Source organism: Hibiscus syriacus, unplaced genomic scaffold, assembly GCF_006381635.1.
Source record: "Hibiscus syriacus cultivar Baekdansim isolate YM2019G1 unplaced genomic scaffold, ASM638163v2 tig00110584_pilon, whole genome shotgun sequence".
Taxonomy (NCBI): domain Eukaryota; kingdom Viridiplantae; phylum Streptophyta; class Magnoliopsida; order Malvales; family Malvaceae; genus Hibiscus; species Hibiscus syriacus.
In genome coordinates this window covers 1106351-1121779 of record NW_024062792.1, presented here as the reverse complement: position 1 = coordinate 1121779, position 15429 = coordinate 1106351, and the positions used below count along the sequence as shown (strand labels likewise).

The 15429-nt window shown below is 36.7% G+C and overlaps 1 protein-coding gene across 2 annotated transcripts; it reads right to left on the bottom strand.

Moving 5' to 3' along the window:
- Window positions 1-36: 36 nt before the first annotated feature.
- On the bottom strand, window positions 37-2758 carry LOC120133583. Of its 2 annotated transcripts, none has more exons than XM_039150146.1 (8): window positions 2611-2758; window positions 1901-2223; window positions 1646-1802; window positions 1266-1446; window positions 1099-1179; window positions 848-955; window positions 504-773; window positions 37-380 (listed from the first exon to the last, which is right to left on the bottom strand). In XM_039150146.1, exons 2-8 carry the CDS (start codon window positions 2199-2201, stop codon window positions 282-284), a joined length of 1197 nt encoding a protein of 398 aa, XP_039006077.1. In that variant the 5' UTR covers window positions 2202-2223; window positions 2611-2758; the 3' UTR covers window positions 37-281. The 2 variants fall into 2 exon arrangements, with proteins under 2 accessions (XP_039006077.1, XP_039006078.1); XM_039150147.1 differs by having other exon boundaries at window positions 37-377; window positions 2611-2753.
- Window positions 2759-15429: the final 12671 nt, after the last annotated feature.

Genomic DNA, 15429 nt, shown 5'->3' with positions numbered 1-15429 from the left:
TGATGGATATATCTTAAATTTACACAAACTTCGATCGAAAATGAAAGTGAAACAATATATGGAGCAATTGTAAGGGTTGCAACAAGGAAGAAAGCAAAACCAGACCATTACATTTCCACAATACTTAAAAACAGTATATATATGCACACTGTGGCATATCACTAGTTGATGCTTGCCATGATCAAACTATAACTATCGTTTTTCAACAAAATCCAGAAACAACACAGCTGAGTGAAAGTGAGCATTTAAGTGAAGAGAGGAAGATCATCATAATGATTCTTTTATGTTAGAAAAGGTTCACAGCTCAAGAAGTGTTGCCATATCAAACTTAAGTTGTCTTTAAGTTTGTCCGAGATCACATCTTCTTCAACATCCTGCTCCTGAAAATAAAATTGAAAGTAATGTTACATAATCATATCTGTCTTCGAGCAATGTCTGTAGGTTCCTGATAAAACTCGGGGTCGTTTAACAAAATTGGGAAAATGGAAAGCAGTGCTGCTTACCAACAGTCCTGAAACGATTCCTTTCAACTTCAAGGAAACTTCCTCTGATGCTTCCCCGTGTGTAGTTTTGAAATCAAAACGGTCAGCATGTCGTACCTTGAGTCTTATGGATGAGTTTTCATAAGCACGAGCCACTGTGTGCCATACACCAACAACATTGTATCTGTTCCCACTCGATGCTTTTCCGAATGGCCATCTTAACCCACCTTTCACATCTGGGTCTAGGACTGCCGAATCAATCAGATTTTGAATGCTTTGCATCTCATCTTCCTGATGAGTAAACGAAATAGGTGAGCTGATAAAACTAATGTCCTTAGAGACTAAAAGAATCCAAACTAACTTACAGTCATAGAAGTTAAAATTCTCTTGTGGGTCATCAACAACCTCAAATCAAGATTCATATCCAGGCATGATATGTCTATAACCATGTCACGCACCGGATTTAGTTCTACCTACAAAAAAAAGTATGTTTCATGGTATGCCTCACAAATAGCAACATGTTGATGCATTCCATAATTTCAGATTAAATTCGAGGCTGCAAATGGAGAGCCAACATTTGGGTGCATATCTTGGCATATGGTAGTGAAAGACTTACCTTGTAAATTTGGAGTTTTTTATCATCTTTTAATCTACATTTGCAGGAAATCGTTGAAGCTGGCTGTGTGCTATCAGACAACTACACATAAAGAGATTTAAATCATTCAATAGCTAACATAATCAATCATATTGCAACAGAAAGTATAACTAAGTGGGAAAATATACCCTCACGTAGTATACATCTTTCGTATCTGCAAAATCAACTTTAATATTTGAGGCAACTTCAGCTATAATGTTTTCCGAGTATGAAGCAGGAACACTTGTGTTAAACGATTTTCTCAAATTCCTCAATATCGTCTCACTAATGCAATCTTTACCGACACTTTCCAAGTTCACAGAAGGGCTCCTGCACCACATATAAACATATTTTGGATATTGCAGTAGGCACCAATATTGTAGAACAGGGTTGCTTTGATCTCCTTCAAGGACAAATGGCTACTTAAAACGCTCAATAATGTACTATATTTTAGCAGACATGGCACTAGCAACCATTAAAACTCAACAAAATCTCTCGATGAAGCAATAACATAGTGATCATTGCTTACCCCTGAAAAAGTATTTTGCCAACCCTAGCCACCATTGACAGCTTTACATCTTTCGAATCTGCACACTCTAGTTCAGCCCTCGCCTTTTCAAAGGACGATAATATGTCCGGCAGAACATTTTCTGCAATAGATGACCACGGGGACCCTTTTGCTTCATCTACGATAATTGGGGACAAAAAATGTAGTTTAAGAACACCTTTCCACAACATAACAAATAGCTTTCCACATTATTTTAGGAAATGGTGTACCACCAACCTGTATCTGAATTATTTTTTACCAAGATAAGAGGTTTCTCCCCTGTTTTTCTCTCGATAGATTCAACTGAAACTGGCTTCAGATGAGCAGCAGAAATGTCAATGTTTCCATCATCCAAACCAACAGCAAACCATCTGGAGATTGCATAGTTCGAATATATGATCTTTCCACTCCTATCAGCATTAGACTTTGAAGCCCTTAACTGTACATTCCTATTAAATCTGGGAGCAAGCGACTCTGGAGTCGGAGTCGACCTATCCGAATCCTTCAAATGCCGCTTGTGAGGAGGGATATAAGCCATGTATGACGCTCAATTCCAACACCTACAGGAAACAACCATTATTAAAGGAATTTCATAGCAATGATAATATACTTATAAAACCTTAAACAACATGGGAAACAATGTCCAGTTTTCAACAAAACACAGATTACGCAAGAAAATATAATAAAAGAAATCTTAACTAAGATACATAGATTATGTTAAAATGACAACATGAAACATGATTGAACATGATAGATACCTTAGTGAGACACAAAACTCATCTTTTTTTTAGCAGCAAATTATGAAATTTTCGGGAAAAAGACAAAGTACACCCATAAATAACTAAAATAATAATAATAATAATCTTCAATCTTTCTTTAAGTACCCATAATTTTATAATTCAGAAAGCTACCATATAGGTTTTGCAAGGAATAAAGAGAGATATTACCAGAGATTTCTAATGCTTTTGATTCTTGGTTGACGCCAAATTAGGGAAGAGAAAGAAAGGATTTTGATTCTTGAATATCAAAGGTTTTGGGTTTGTATTTGGTTGAAACAGAACAGATGATCGGTGCTTTTATACTTGAACTTACTTCCGACTACTTCAATTGCAAGAAGTTCCTTGGACATTTGGAAAAGGAAAAGTAAAAGTAAAAACAGTAAGTGCTTTCCTCAGAAGTTATTGCTTTATTTATTTTTGGAAAAAGTACACCATTAGTTCTTAAATTATTCCCTGCATATCATTTTGATCACCGAATTTTCTAAGATCGTAAAATTTTATTTTAATGTTTATTAACAATAATCACTATATATATATGTATATAATCTTTATGAAAATGAAAAAAGCAAAAGTGTTTTTTTTCTAGGTTAAATGAGATAAATTTTGTCACATATGATGAAGACATGTTTACGTGGCAGTATATTTCAATGACGAATATAAAATTTTATATTAGAAGAATGTATTTATAAAATTTAAAAGAATAAAAATATATTTGTTATTAAAAATATAAAAAATTGGAATTTAAAAAAACGATTACCACGCAAAATATAAATTATTAAGGGGCTGTTTGTTTACTTCATAATGATTAAGCGCTGAATAATTTAAATGCTGAATGATTCAGAAGCTTTGTATGAATTAGTTATGAATGTGACATGATGTTTAATAATGACTCTGAATCATTCAGAATGTACTTTTGTGCTAATCATTCATCACTGTTTTGTTGAATAAGTCAGTATTGAATCATTCAGATGTGCGATTCAAACGCGTTGAATGGTTCCATTAAGAGGCAAACAAACTCCCCTAACTTTATTTAATTCTCTCGCATGTAATGAATGGCAACGGGGCGGGTTCGGGCGGGTTTTGCTCCCTCCGTCCCTATCCCCGAAATGAATCCCCGTCCTCGCCCCGTTCCCCATCAGGTTTTTTATCGGGGCACCCCATCGAGGATTTTTTTTGCCCCGTCCCCGAACCCGACCCGATCCCGAGAACCTGAACCCGAACTCGACCCGATCCCGAGAAAAATTGAGCAACCGTAATTTTCATTAAATATTATATATATAATTAATATAAAAATATAAAATATTATATATATAATTAATATAAAATATATAAAATATTATATATATATATATATAATCGGGGCGGGGCGGGGATACCTTGCCCCGAACCCGAACCCGAAAAAATCCCCAAAATTTACTTCGATACCCGACCTGACCCGATATTATTCAAGCCCGACCCGAACTTAACCGGGTTTCAGGGTTTCCCATCGGGTTCGGATCGTTCTGCCATTCCTAATGTAATCTAGGGGACGCATGCTAATTGCCGAGTGAAGAAGGTGCTCTGGGGAGTCGGGAGAGATAGGATACATTAAATAAATATAAATGTTGTGGATGTTCATTATAGAAAATTGGCCCTTCATACTCTGGATTGTATGATGATTAAGTCATAAATGCACAAAACTATTAACTTTATTAATTCTATAACTGAAAACATCATCTGCCTCTGAAAAATCACCCAACTAACAAGTTAGTCAATGTTGTTAGTATGTATCTCTAGAGAATTAAATGAATCTGTTGTGGCTGAACTAAGACTTCCATTGATGAATCTACAAGCAATCCAAGGGTTTTATCTCTTAACTTTATGTTTTTCAACCAATGAACTAAATCACCCTTTTCGGTCGAGCTTTTTTCTCTGTGGCATTGAGACAAAATTGCAGAAGCTATGTTTAGCTTTATATTATTTCTTCCAAGAAATATTTATCTCATCATAATCATCCACAAGTCTTATGAGATTCATCTTGCATCGACGGATTAATGATTCTTTATGAATAATTTGGTCCAGAAATGGAACTATAGGGGTATTCGTGGAAGAAAACAATGGTATAAAATTACATGTCTGGGTTGATGATCTTCTTGAAGTTCTCAAATCGCCTGTGTACTTGAACTGCCTTTGCAACATTCTCTCCAATAACGTATGTAGGGTGCAAAAGCAACGTCTTGAAAATTATAAGTAATCCTTTAAACGGGTCAACTGCAAAACTCAAGGTTTGAGTTTTCAAAACCTCTTTCACAGTTTCAGTGGAGAAGAAAATCAAACTGTAGAGACAATAAATACAGAAAAATCTTTAACACTTGGCCGTCAAAATTGATCAAACAATTTATATGATTGAACTTATTAATCTGACATTGAAAACTATTTTATTGAGTCATTTGATTATTAAATATTATAAAAAATTATTTAGTTATTCATATTTTCCAAATCAGTCCCTTTCTATTAAAAAAATTATTATTATCTGAATTAGACGTTAACTTGTTGGTCAACTGCTTGAACTCGCGCTTGAAAGTTGTTTTGAAGCACCTCTAAAATTTTGGCAGTGAAGATCTACCAAGAAACTCAGAGAGCAGCTTTTCCAGTTTCATTTCACAACCATGTATTAGTAAGGGCCTTTTTAGCTTTTCCAACATGTTAACGTCTAGCTTAAACGATTATTTAAGGGTGTTCATTCGGTTAAAACGGTGGCCGACTGAACTGAATTACCATTAATTGAATTAACCGAACTTTTTTTTTCTTTAACCGTTAAACGAATCGAACTTTTTTTGTTGAAAATATTAACCAAACCGAATAAATTTCAGTTAATTTTTGAATTAATCGATTTTTTTTAAAAATATTTCTAATTTATATAAAAATTGAATTTTTTAATTCAAAAAAATTTACAATTAATTTAAATAATATATAATTATAAAATAAAAATTTTATACGGATTTTTTTACTTAATTAATATTGATTTAGGTTTAAAAGTTATTGAATCTTAAATTATTAATTGGGTTTTAAATGGTTTGGGATGAACCCATATGTTATATATATAATATATTTAATATTTAAAATTTAATTTCGGTTAATTAACTGATTTAGAACCGAATTAACCGTTAACCAAATTCTAAAAAATTTATTAATCATTTCCCGACCGAACTAATTTTGTGACCGACCGAATTAACCGAACTAATTCGGTTCGGTCGGTTAATTCGGTTAAAACCGAAAAATGAACATCCCTACGACTATCAATATTTAACAAAAAAATAATGAGTTTGAAATATATGAATTGCCAAGTGATTATTTTGTAACTTTTATAGTCAACGGATTCAATAAAATTACACCTTATAATCGAGGACTATTTGTTTATTTTACCTAAATATTTAAATATATTTATCTTAATAACCTTATGAACTAAATCATTCAAGATTCTTCAATTAAATTGTAGTAATTAAAAATCAATGAAGATGAACTCAATGAATACTTCCAAAGGTAAAGGATGATACGTTTCTCTTAGGTTATACGATTTTGATTAGTATTATCTTTAAGGCGTGCATGAGATTTATCTAAACTAAAAACAAGGTAAAAACTATCATGAGACTACATTGTAATGCTAAAAAAAATATTTATACTTCAATTTTTATAATACGTTAACGGAATGATTAAAATGGAATGATATTGATAATTTAAGGATTGATGTAGAATATTTTAAAGTTTAAAAATCAATTTTGAATGTTATCATAATTTTAAGAATGATATAAAATATTTTAAAATTTAGGAACTAATTTAAAATAAATATCATTATTTAGAGACATCAAGTACTATTGTCTCTTTTAAAAAATAAAAAATATGCAAGAATGTTAATTGGATTTGCCTAGGTATGTAAATCAACAAAGCGTTTGATGAATTGTGCATGGATTGTTCATATAGCATTCATTTATTAAGCTAAATAAATGAGTATTGAACAATTTTTTTTGTTTATTTAATAAATGAATGAATTCGTTTGTTTATGTTCACGAATAAAATCATTTATTGGCTACTTTTATATATCGATGATGCCCTTTGTGAGAGCTGACAACATAATAGAGAATATGTGAGTCAAGGAAAAAGGAAAATCGAGGAGGGTGACGGAAGAGGTAAAGAGCTTAAAGAATATTTCCTTCTTAATCGTGGTTGAGATATATTCATATCGACCCTAACTGTTGGTGTCAAAAGTAAGGTAATTATGACTATTCGTATATTAGCGAGTTAAATAGATCTTATTGACAAGTCTTGGATTTCATTCTTATAGATCACGTGAGCATATTAGAAGTCTTATCCATAAGTAATTCTTAAATAACAGAAAATCGATGCAATAAAAAGCTCCTAAAAAGGAAAGAGAAAATAACCTCAGTGACCAAAAATACCTCTTCCGTCACCTTCCTCGATTTTCCTTTTACCACGACCACGACCACGACTACGAGACGACCCGACCCGACCCGAGACGAGACAAGACGAGACGAGACGAGACGAGACGGACGGCGGCGGCTGTTGGATATATGAACTGCAAAACTACACCGTTAGCACTGACTGAAAATATAAACAGTAATTAAGAAGAACAGATTCGTAAACCGTGTCGTGGTAAGAACCACTGCCTTAGAAACGAATTCGCCTCGATGTGTGTAATCGCTGCAGTAGGCGGACCGTCCCCCGAGGTTAACACGGTCGCTCCGAATTTCGTACACCCGAAACCGGAGTGGACTGCTGGTGGTATTGCACTTCTGATCGGAAAGCACTCAGAGAGAACTCACAGAGAGAACTTTAGAAAACACTTTGTAAGTGAATTGTGAATGTTTTGGAGTGAGTTGAGAAGCTGAATATAGCTCTCTATTTATAGGCTAGAAATAGGGTTAAAATCGTCCATAAAATTTCAGGATTAAACCTCTTATTTGTAACAGCTGAAACGACTAGATGAACCTGACTCAGAAATAGTCCAGGTTCATTGTATCATTATTCAGCTGTTATAACTCCCGAAATTATATCATGTAACCCCTGGAATTAAATCAAATAACTCCTGTAACTCCTGATATTAACAGCTTGTCTCCTCTGTACAAAGCTGTAAATCAGTCCAGGTACATCTTAACGTTTCTGATTTAATTTAGGAATAAACTGTTTAATTTCTGATAAAAAATAATTCAGCTGTTATTATTTGAAATTCAAACAGTCCTCAGCAGCCTATAAATATCAGTTGATATCTTTCACATTTTCCATTTGTTTCTTTCAAAGAGAAATTCCTCAAGAATTTTCTCTAAAAAGATAGTATCCGCGCGGACGTGTCAAAGACACGTATTACCACGACCACGACCACGACCACGACCTCGACCTCGACCTCGACCTCGACCACGACCACGACCACGAGCCGAGCCGAGCCGAGCCGTGCCGTGCCGAGCCTAGCCGAGATGAGACGAGACGGACGGACGGCGGCGGCGGTGCGCGAGAGCCCCCTTGTTCTCTATCACTCAACAAGGAAGTGGAATGTCAAGCCTTAAATACCATTCCCAATAGTGTTTCCAACACTATGTGGGATTGAGCATTACCAACATTCCCCCACTAATGCGAAAGAAATCTTCTGAAACTCGAAAACAAGCTTTCCAGAAGAGTAATAGCGAGATTAGTTGCTTAAGCACTAGTGAACATATCTGGAACTAGTACATAGTGATGATGAGCAATCCTTCTCTTAGATAAGTGAAACTAGTCTGGAACTTTCTAAGATCAGGGTAAACTCATAACACACAACTAACCCCTTCATCCACCTGAGTCCTCGATGTGTAAGATATATATATACAAAAGTATATATTTGGCCATCTTACCTCAGGATTCTAGTAAGTGTGCTAGAAAAATAGCCCAACATTTTTCATAGAAGGCGGCTAACCCTTCTCACTTACATAGGTTATTTCATCAAGTTTATCTCAACATAAACCACCCTTTAAAAAGGAATATGAAATAATTAAGATCTTTTATAATAGCTCAACCTCACAAAGGGTATGGTGACTTTTTTCAAGTTCATTATAAATGAACCACCCAAACTCTGGGCTAAGAAGTCATTAAGAATAAATATTCAACCTCATTTATCGGTAAATTCAATAAGTCATTCTCACTAGAACCATCCAAATACTTGGATTTGAATTTATTAAGAGTTTAACAAACTCAACCTTTCTGTCAGTAAGTTCATCATTTCCTACCCACTCACTCTGGGTTATGAACTTATTAAGAATAGATATTCAGCCAAAATCGGTAAATTCATCAAGTCTTTCTCACTAAGACCACCCAAAGCCTGGGCTATGAATTTATTAAGAGCAATTAAGCTCATCCTGGGCATGCACATTATTCATCATAGGGATAGGCAGTAGGAATGTGCACTATGAGTCTTTCCATGGTTTCGTTTGACCACATGGAACTTAGATAACTAAGTTGGGTATCCACCATGAATTCCTCAACCAATGGGCTTTAGACCCATCCCCCTCGACGAATCTAGGACCAGCTTCCGACTTAACCCTTTGGTAAGTGGATCTGCTAGGTTCCTTTCCGACTTCACATACTCTAAAGAGAGCACTCCATTCTTTATCAAGTGTCTAACTGATTCATGTCTTATGCGAATGTGTCTTTTCTTACCATTGTAAGCTTGGTTCTTAGCCACACATATCGCAGCTTGTGAATCACACAACAATGAAACTGGAGGAGTCGGTCTTCCCCACAATGGAATATCTGCTAACAAGCTTCTGAGCCACTCGGCTTCTTGCCCAGCTAGGTCAAGAGCTATAAACTCTGACTCCATGATAGAACGAGCAATACAAGTCTGCTTTGATGATTTCCACGAGATCGCTGCTCTACCCAAAGTAAAAACATACCCGCTCGTAGAGCTTACCTCATCATTATTAGAAACCCAGTTGGCATCACAATATCCTTCCAATACCGCAGGAAAGCCAACAAACTCAAGTTTCCAATTCACAGTACCCTTAAGATACTTCAGTAAGCGTTTAAGCGCAATCTAGTGCTCACCACTCAGATTATGAGTATATCTACTTAGTCTACTCACAGCATAAGCAATATCAGGCCGAGTTTAGTTCATTAAGAACATTAAACTTCCGATTAATTTAGCATATTCAGTTTGGGAAACACTACTTCCTTTATTCTTAACTAGATGTATGCTAGGGTCATAAAGAGTTCGAACAGGGACGACATCAAAACTGTCAAATTTCTTTAGCACTTTCTCTATATAATGTGCTTGACATAAAGAAAATCCCTTCTCAGTTTTGGTAATTTTGACTCCTAAGATTACATCTACTTCTCCCAAATCTGTCATCTCAAACTTAGTGGACAAGAAATTTTTAACTTTGTTAATGGACTCAATGTTAGAACTGAAAATCAACATGTCGTCAACATAAAGACTTATGATAACACATTCAGTTTCAAACATCTTCGAATACACACAAGCATCCGAACCATTCACAACAAAACCAAAACTAAGAATAGTTTTATGAAATTTCTCATACCACTGTTTAGGAGCCTGCTTAAGTCCATAGAGTGACTTTTTGAGTCTACAAACTTTGCCTTCCATACCAGGTGCCTCAAAACCTAGTGGCTGCTCCATGCAAATCTCCTCATTTAGATCCCCATTCAAGAAAGCAGTCTTAACATCCATTTGATGTACCTGCAACTTATGAATAGAGGCTAGTGCAAATAATGCACGAATCGTTGAGATTTTTGTAACGGGAGAGTATGTATCAAAGTAGTCTAAACCAAACCTTTGAGTGAACCCTTTGACGACTAACCTTGCCTTGTATCGCTGAATCGAACCATCTGGCCTTAGTTTATTCCGGAAGACCCATTTGTTGGAGATTGGTTTGAATCCCTTAGGCAAGTCAACTAATTCCCAAGTATGATTAGACATTATCGATTCTAGTTCATCATTAACAGCGCTTTTCCAAAAACTAGCATCGATAGATCTTATAGCTTCTTCAAAAGTTTTAGGATCCTCATCTAATAGAAAAATTTGAGCTATAGGATCTGAAATGAAGTCTAAATCATTTATCTCAGAAATAAAGGAAGTAATAAAGTCTGGTCCAAAAGAGGTTTCAACTATTTGCCTTTTACTTCTTCTAGGCTCAAAATCAATTTGTTCAGAAGACCTAGCAGGTTTACTAGAAGAAGTTGATGGAATATATTCTATTTGTGTTTCAATATTTATTCTCGGCTCCTTTAAAGGAAAAGTATTTTCAAAGAAAACAGCATCTCTTGATTCACAAATAGAATAATCTTGTAAAAGCATGAATCTGTATGCAGCACTATTTGTAGCATACCCTATAAACACTGCATCAACGGTTTTAGGTCTGATGGTGGACTTCTTAAAGTCTGGCAAGCCCACTTTAGCCAGACACCCCCACACTTTCAGGTATTGTAAATTAGGAGCGTATCCTTTCCACAATTCATATGGGGTAGAATCTAATTTCTTATGAGGAACTCGGTTCAAGATATGAGTTGCCGATAGAATGGCCTCCCCCCACATGTTATCAGATAACCCGGAACTTATTAGTAAAGAATTCATCATCTCTTTTAAAGTTCTATTTTTCCTTTCGGCTATACCATTCTGTTGAGGAAAATAGGGGGCTGATGTTTCATGAATTATGCCATTCTTTTCACAAATATCTTTTAAGAAATTAGATCCATATTCACCACCTCTATCAGATCTAACTCGTTTGATTCTCCTATCTAACTGATTTTCAACTTCTGCCTTATAAATAAGAAAGAAGTTTTCAGCTTCATCTTTAGTTCTTAGGAGATAAACTTTTGTATATCTTGAATAATCATCTACAAAAGTTATGTAGTAGTGTTTTCCTCCTTTACTTTCAGTGTTTCTAAAATCTGCTAGATCAGTATGAATGAGTTCTAACAGTTCAGTCTTTCTATTAGAAACAGTCTTAAAGTGAGGTCTAGTATGCTTAGCTTCTACACAAATCTCACATTTGTTAAAGCTAGTTGTGTCTAGTTTAGGCAGAACATTCATATTCATTAATTTCTTTAAAGCATGAATATTCACGTGTCCTAATCTAGCATGCCACATATCAATGGATTCAACAATATAAGCAGAAGTGGTAGCTTTATTTTCATTAAATTGAGTTTCTATGACAAATAAACCATTGCTTAAAAACCCTTTCCCCACATAATCACCATTTCGGGAAAGTACAAGTTTATCTGCCTCAAAAACTAACTTAATGCCTGCCTTATTCAGAAGCCCACCACTTATCAAATTTCTACGCAAGGCAGGTACATACAGAACATTATTTAAAGCCAGAGTTTTACCAGAAGTCAGCTTGAGTAAAACCTTGCCTTTGCCTAGCACTTCAGAGCTGCTAGAGTTCCCCATGTACACACGTTCACCAGTGTTTCCATCCTCGAACTCAGTGAAAAACTCCTTCCTTGCGCAGAAATGCTTCGAAGCGCCAATGTCAACTACCCATTCTGAACTGTTCTCCACCAAATTAACTTCTGAGACCACCGCAGCAATGATCTCATCATCTTCTTCTACAACGTGCATCTGTGGCTTGTTGTCATTCTGGCGGTCTGAGCGGTGTTGGCATTGGTAAGCCTTGTGGCCAGGTAAACCGCAGACATAACACTTGAACGTCTTTCCTTCCGGTTTGGCCTTTCCTGACTTCTTGAAGTTGGTAGCCTTCTGTGGTTTCGTCTTTTTGTCTTGATTCCCACGTTTCATGATCTTCTTAAATTTGGACTCAACCAAGTTAGCTCTAAAAGATAAATTACTCATAGAATTAGTAAGCTTATCTTTTAAACGGTTGGCTTCTTCAATCTTCATATGGCCCACAAGTTCTTCAAGCGAAATGTCTCTCTTCTTATGCTTAAGAGAGTTACGGTAATCGGACCAGGACTTGGGCAGCTTCTCAATGAGTACATTGGCTTGCAGCACCTCACACATTTGCATCCCTTCAGCGATGATGTCAGCGACTAAGTTCTCATAGTCATGGACTTGATCCATTATTGGCTTGTCGTCTGTCATCTGGAATTTGAGCCATTCGCCGACAACGTACTTCTTGATCCCCGCATCATCCGCACCATACTTCTTGTCGAGAGTGTCCCATATTGCCTTGGCACTCTTTTCTCTGAGGAACATATCAAATAGTTTATTTGACATGTGGCTGAGCAGATGTCCTCGTACCGTCTTGTTATCCTTCTCGAATTTCTCGTAGGTAGCGAGAGCGGCGGCGGCAGTTGCTAAGGCATCATCATTGAGGACCGCATCCGCATCATTACCGACAGCTGGGGTTGGCGGCATGGTAGGTGGTGGCTTGAGCAACACGTAATCAAGATCAAGTTGCTCGAAGAATATCAGAATTCTTTGGGACCACCTTCTATAGTTCTTTCCATCAAGTGCATCGAGCTTGGAAAGATCGGGAATGAGTTTGCTCAAAGGTGTCGACATGATTGCAGTTTATGGAAATTCGTTTCTAAATTGTTGGATATATGAACTGCAAAACTACACCGTTAGCACTGACTGAAAATATAAACAGTAATTAAGAAGTCGTAAACCGTGTCGTGGTAAGAACCACTGCCTTAGAAACTAATTCACCTCGATGTGTGTAATCGCTGCAGTAGGCGGACCGTCCCCCGAGGTTAACACGGTCGCTCCGAATTCCGTACACCCGAAACCGGAGTGGACTGCTGGTGGTATTGCACTTCTGATCGGAAAGCACTCAGAGAGAACTCACAGAGAGAACTTTAGAAAACACTTTGTAAGTGAATTGTGAATGTTTTGGAGTGAGTTGAGAAGCTGAATATAGCTCTCTATTTATAGGCTAGAAATAGGGTTAAAATCGTCCATAAAATTTCAGGATTAAACCTCTTATTTGTAACAGCTGAAACGACTAGATGAACCTAACTCAGAAATAGTCCAGGTTCATTGTATCATTATTCAGCTGTTATAACTCCCGAAATTATATCATGTAACCTCTGGAATTAAATCAAATAACTCCTGTAACTCCTGATATTAACAGCTTGTCTCCTCTGTACAAAGTTGTAAATCAGTCCAGGTACATCTTAACGTTTCTGATTTAATGTTATTATTTGAAATTCAAACAGTCCTCAGCAGCCTATAAATATCAGTTGATATCTTTCACATTTTCCATTTGTTTCTTTCAAAGAGAAATTCCTCAAGAATTTTCTCTAAAAAGATAGTATCCGCGCGGACGTGTCGAAGACACGTATTACCACGACCACGACCACGACCACGAGCCGAGCCGAGCCGAGCCGAGCCGTGCCGTGCCGTGCCGTGCCGTGCCGTGCCGTGCCGTGCCGTGCCGTGCCGTGCCGTGCCGTGCCGTGCCGAGCCGAGTCGAGACGAGACGAGACGAGCCGAGTCGAGACGAGACGGACGGACGGCGGCGGCGGTGCGCGAGAGCCCCCCTTGTTCTCTATCACTCAACAAGGAAGTGGAATGTCAAGCCTTAAATACCATTCCCAATAGTGTTTCCAACACTATGTGGGATTGAGCATTACCAACAGCGGCGACGCGCGAGAGTCCCCCTTGTTCTCTATCACTCAACAAGGAAGTGGGAAAGCCAAGCCTTAAATACCATTCACAATAGTGTTTCTAATACTATGTGGGATTGAGCATTACCAACACTTGTTTCCAATACAATGTGATTATTCAGGAAATAATTAACAATCATGCACCTCAAAACAACTGAATCAGCAACCAATTGCATTAGTATTATACGATTAAATATGTCATAATTAAATGTCAATCTACAATCAATCGCGATTATTGCAATTTTAAGCAAAACACTCAAAAATAATATCACTATTTAAGGCTCAATCTCACATAGTATTGGGAACAAGTGTTGGTAATGCTCAATCCCACATAGTATTGGAAACACTATTGGGAATGGTATTTAAGGCTTGGCTTTCCCACTTCCTTGTTGAGTGATAGAGAACAAGAGGGACTCTCGCGCGCCGCCGCCGCCGCCGTCTGTCTCGGGTCGTGGTCGTGGTCGTGGTCGTGGTCGTGGTCGTGGATCAATCTGTCAGCATGTCGTACCTTGAGTCTTATGGAAGGGTTTTCATAAGCAACAATGTATCTATTCCCACTCGATGCTTTTCCGAATGGCCATCTCAACCCGCCTTTGACATCAGGGTCTGGGACTGCTGAATCAATCAGATTATGAATGCTTTGCATCTCATCTTCCTGAGATTAAACGAAATAAGTCAGACGATAAAGCTAATGTCACTGGAGACCAATAGGGATCCAAACTAACTTACAGTCATAGAAGTTAAGATTCTCTTGTGGGTAAGCAGCCTATGGTAATAGAAGACTTATGACATTATGTTAACATGATAACATTAAACATGACAGATACGTTAGTGAGACACAAAACTCTTTCTTTTAGCAGCAAAATATGAAATGCTTGAAAAAGAAAACAAAGCAAGGCCTTTAAGTGTCCATAAAATAACTCAAAGAAAAACAATCATCAATCTTTCTTTGAGTACCCATCCGAAAACTAACAAAAAGGTATTGCAAGGAATAAAGAGAGATATTACCAGAGAATTCAATGGCTTTTGATTCTTGGGTTAACGCCATATTAGGGAAAGAAAAAGAAAGATTTCAATTCTTGAAGATCAAAGAGAGATGGTTTGCGGTTTGGACCTTGTTGTAACAGAAAAGATGATTGGTGTTTTTGAACTTGAACTTACTTTCAACTACTTAAATTGCAAGAAGTTCCTTGGAACATAAAAAAGAGAAAGGAAAGTAAAAGGACAAGAGCTTTCCTCAGAAGTTGTGGCTTTATTTCTTTTTGGAAAAAGTACACCTTTAGTTCTTAAAATATTCCTGCATATCATTTTGATCCCCCAAAGTGACTTAAATTACAAAATTTTATTTTAAATAACAATAATTTCAAAAAAAAT

What these genes read in the sequence shown, in the direction of transcription:
- LOC120133583 (XM_039150146.1), bottom strand. Translation starts at nt 2,201, where the DNA reads ATGGCTTATATCCCTCCTCACAAGCGGCATTTGAAGGATTCGGATAGG. An exon ending in AAGATGTATACTACGTGAGG is followed by an intron (nt 1,180 to 1,265) that starts GTATATTTTCCC and finishes CTTTATGTGTAG; the next exon opens with TTGTCTGATAGCACACAGCC. An exon ending in GAATTTTAACTTCTATGACT is followed by an intron (nt 774 to 847) that starts GTAAGTTAGTTT and finishes TTTACTCATCAG; the next exon opens with GAAGATGAGATGCAAAGCAT.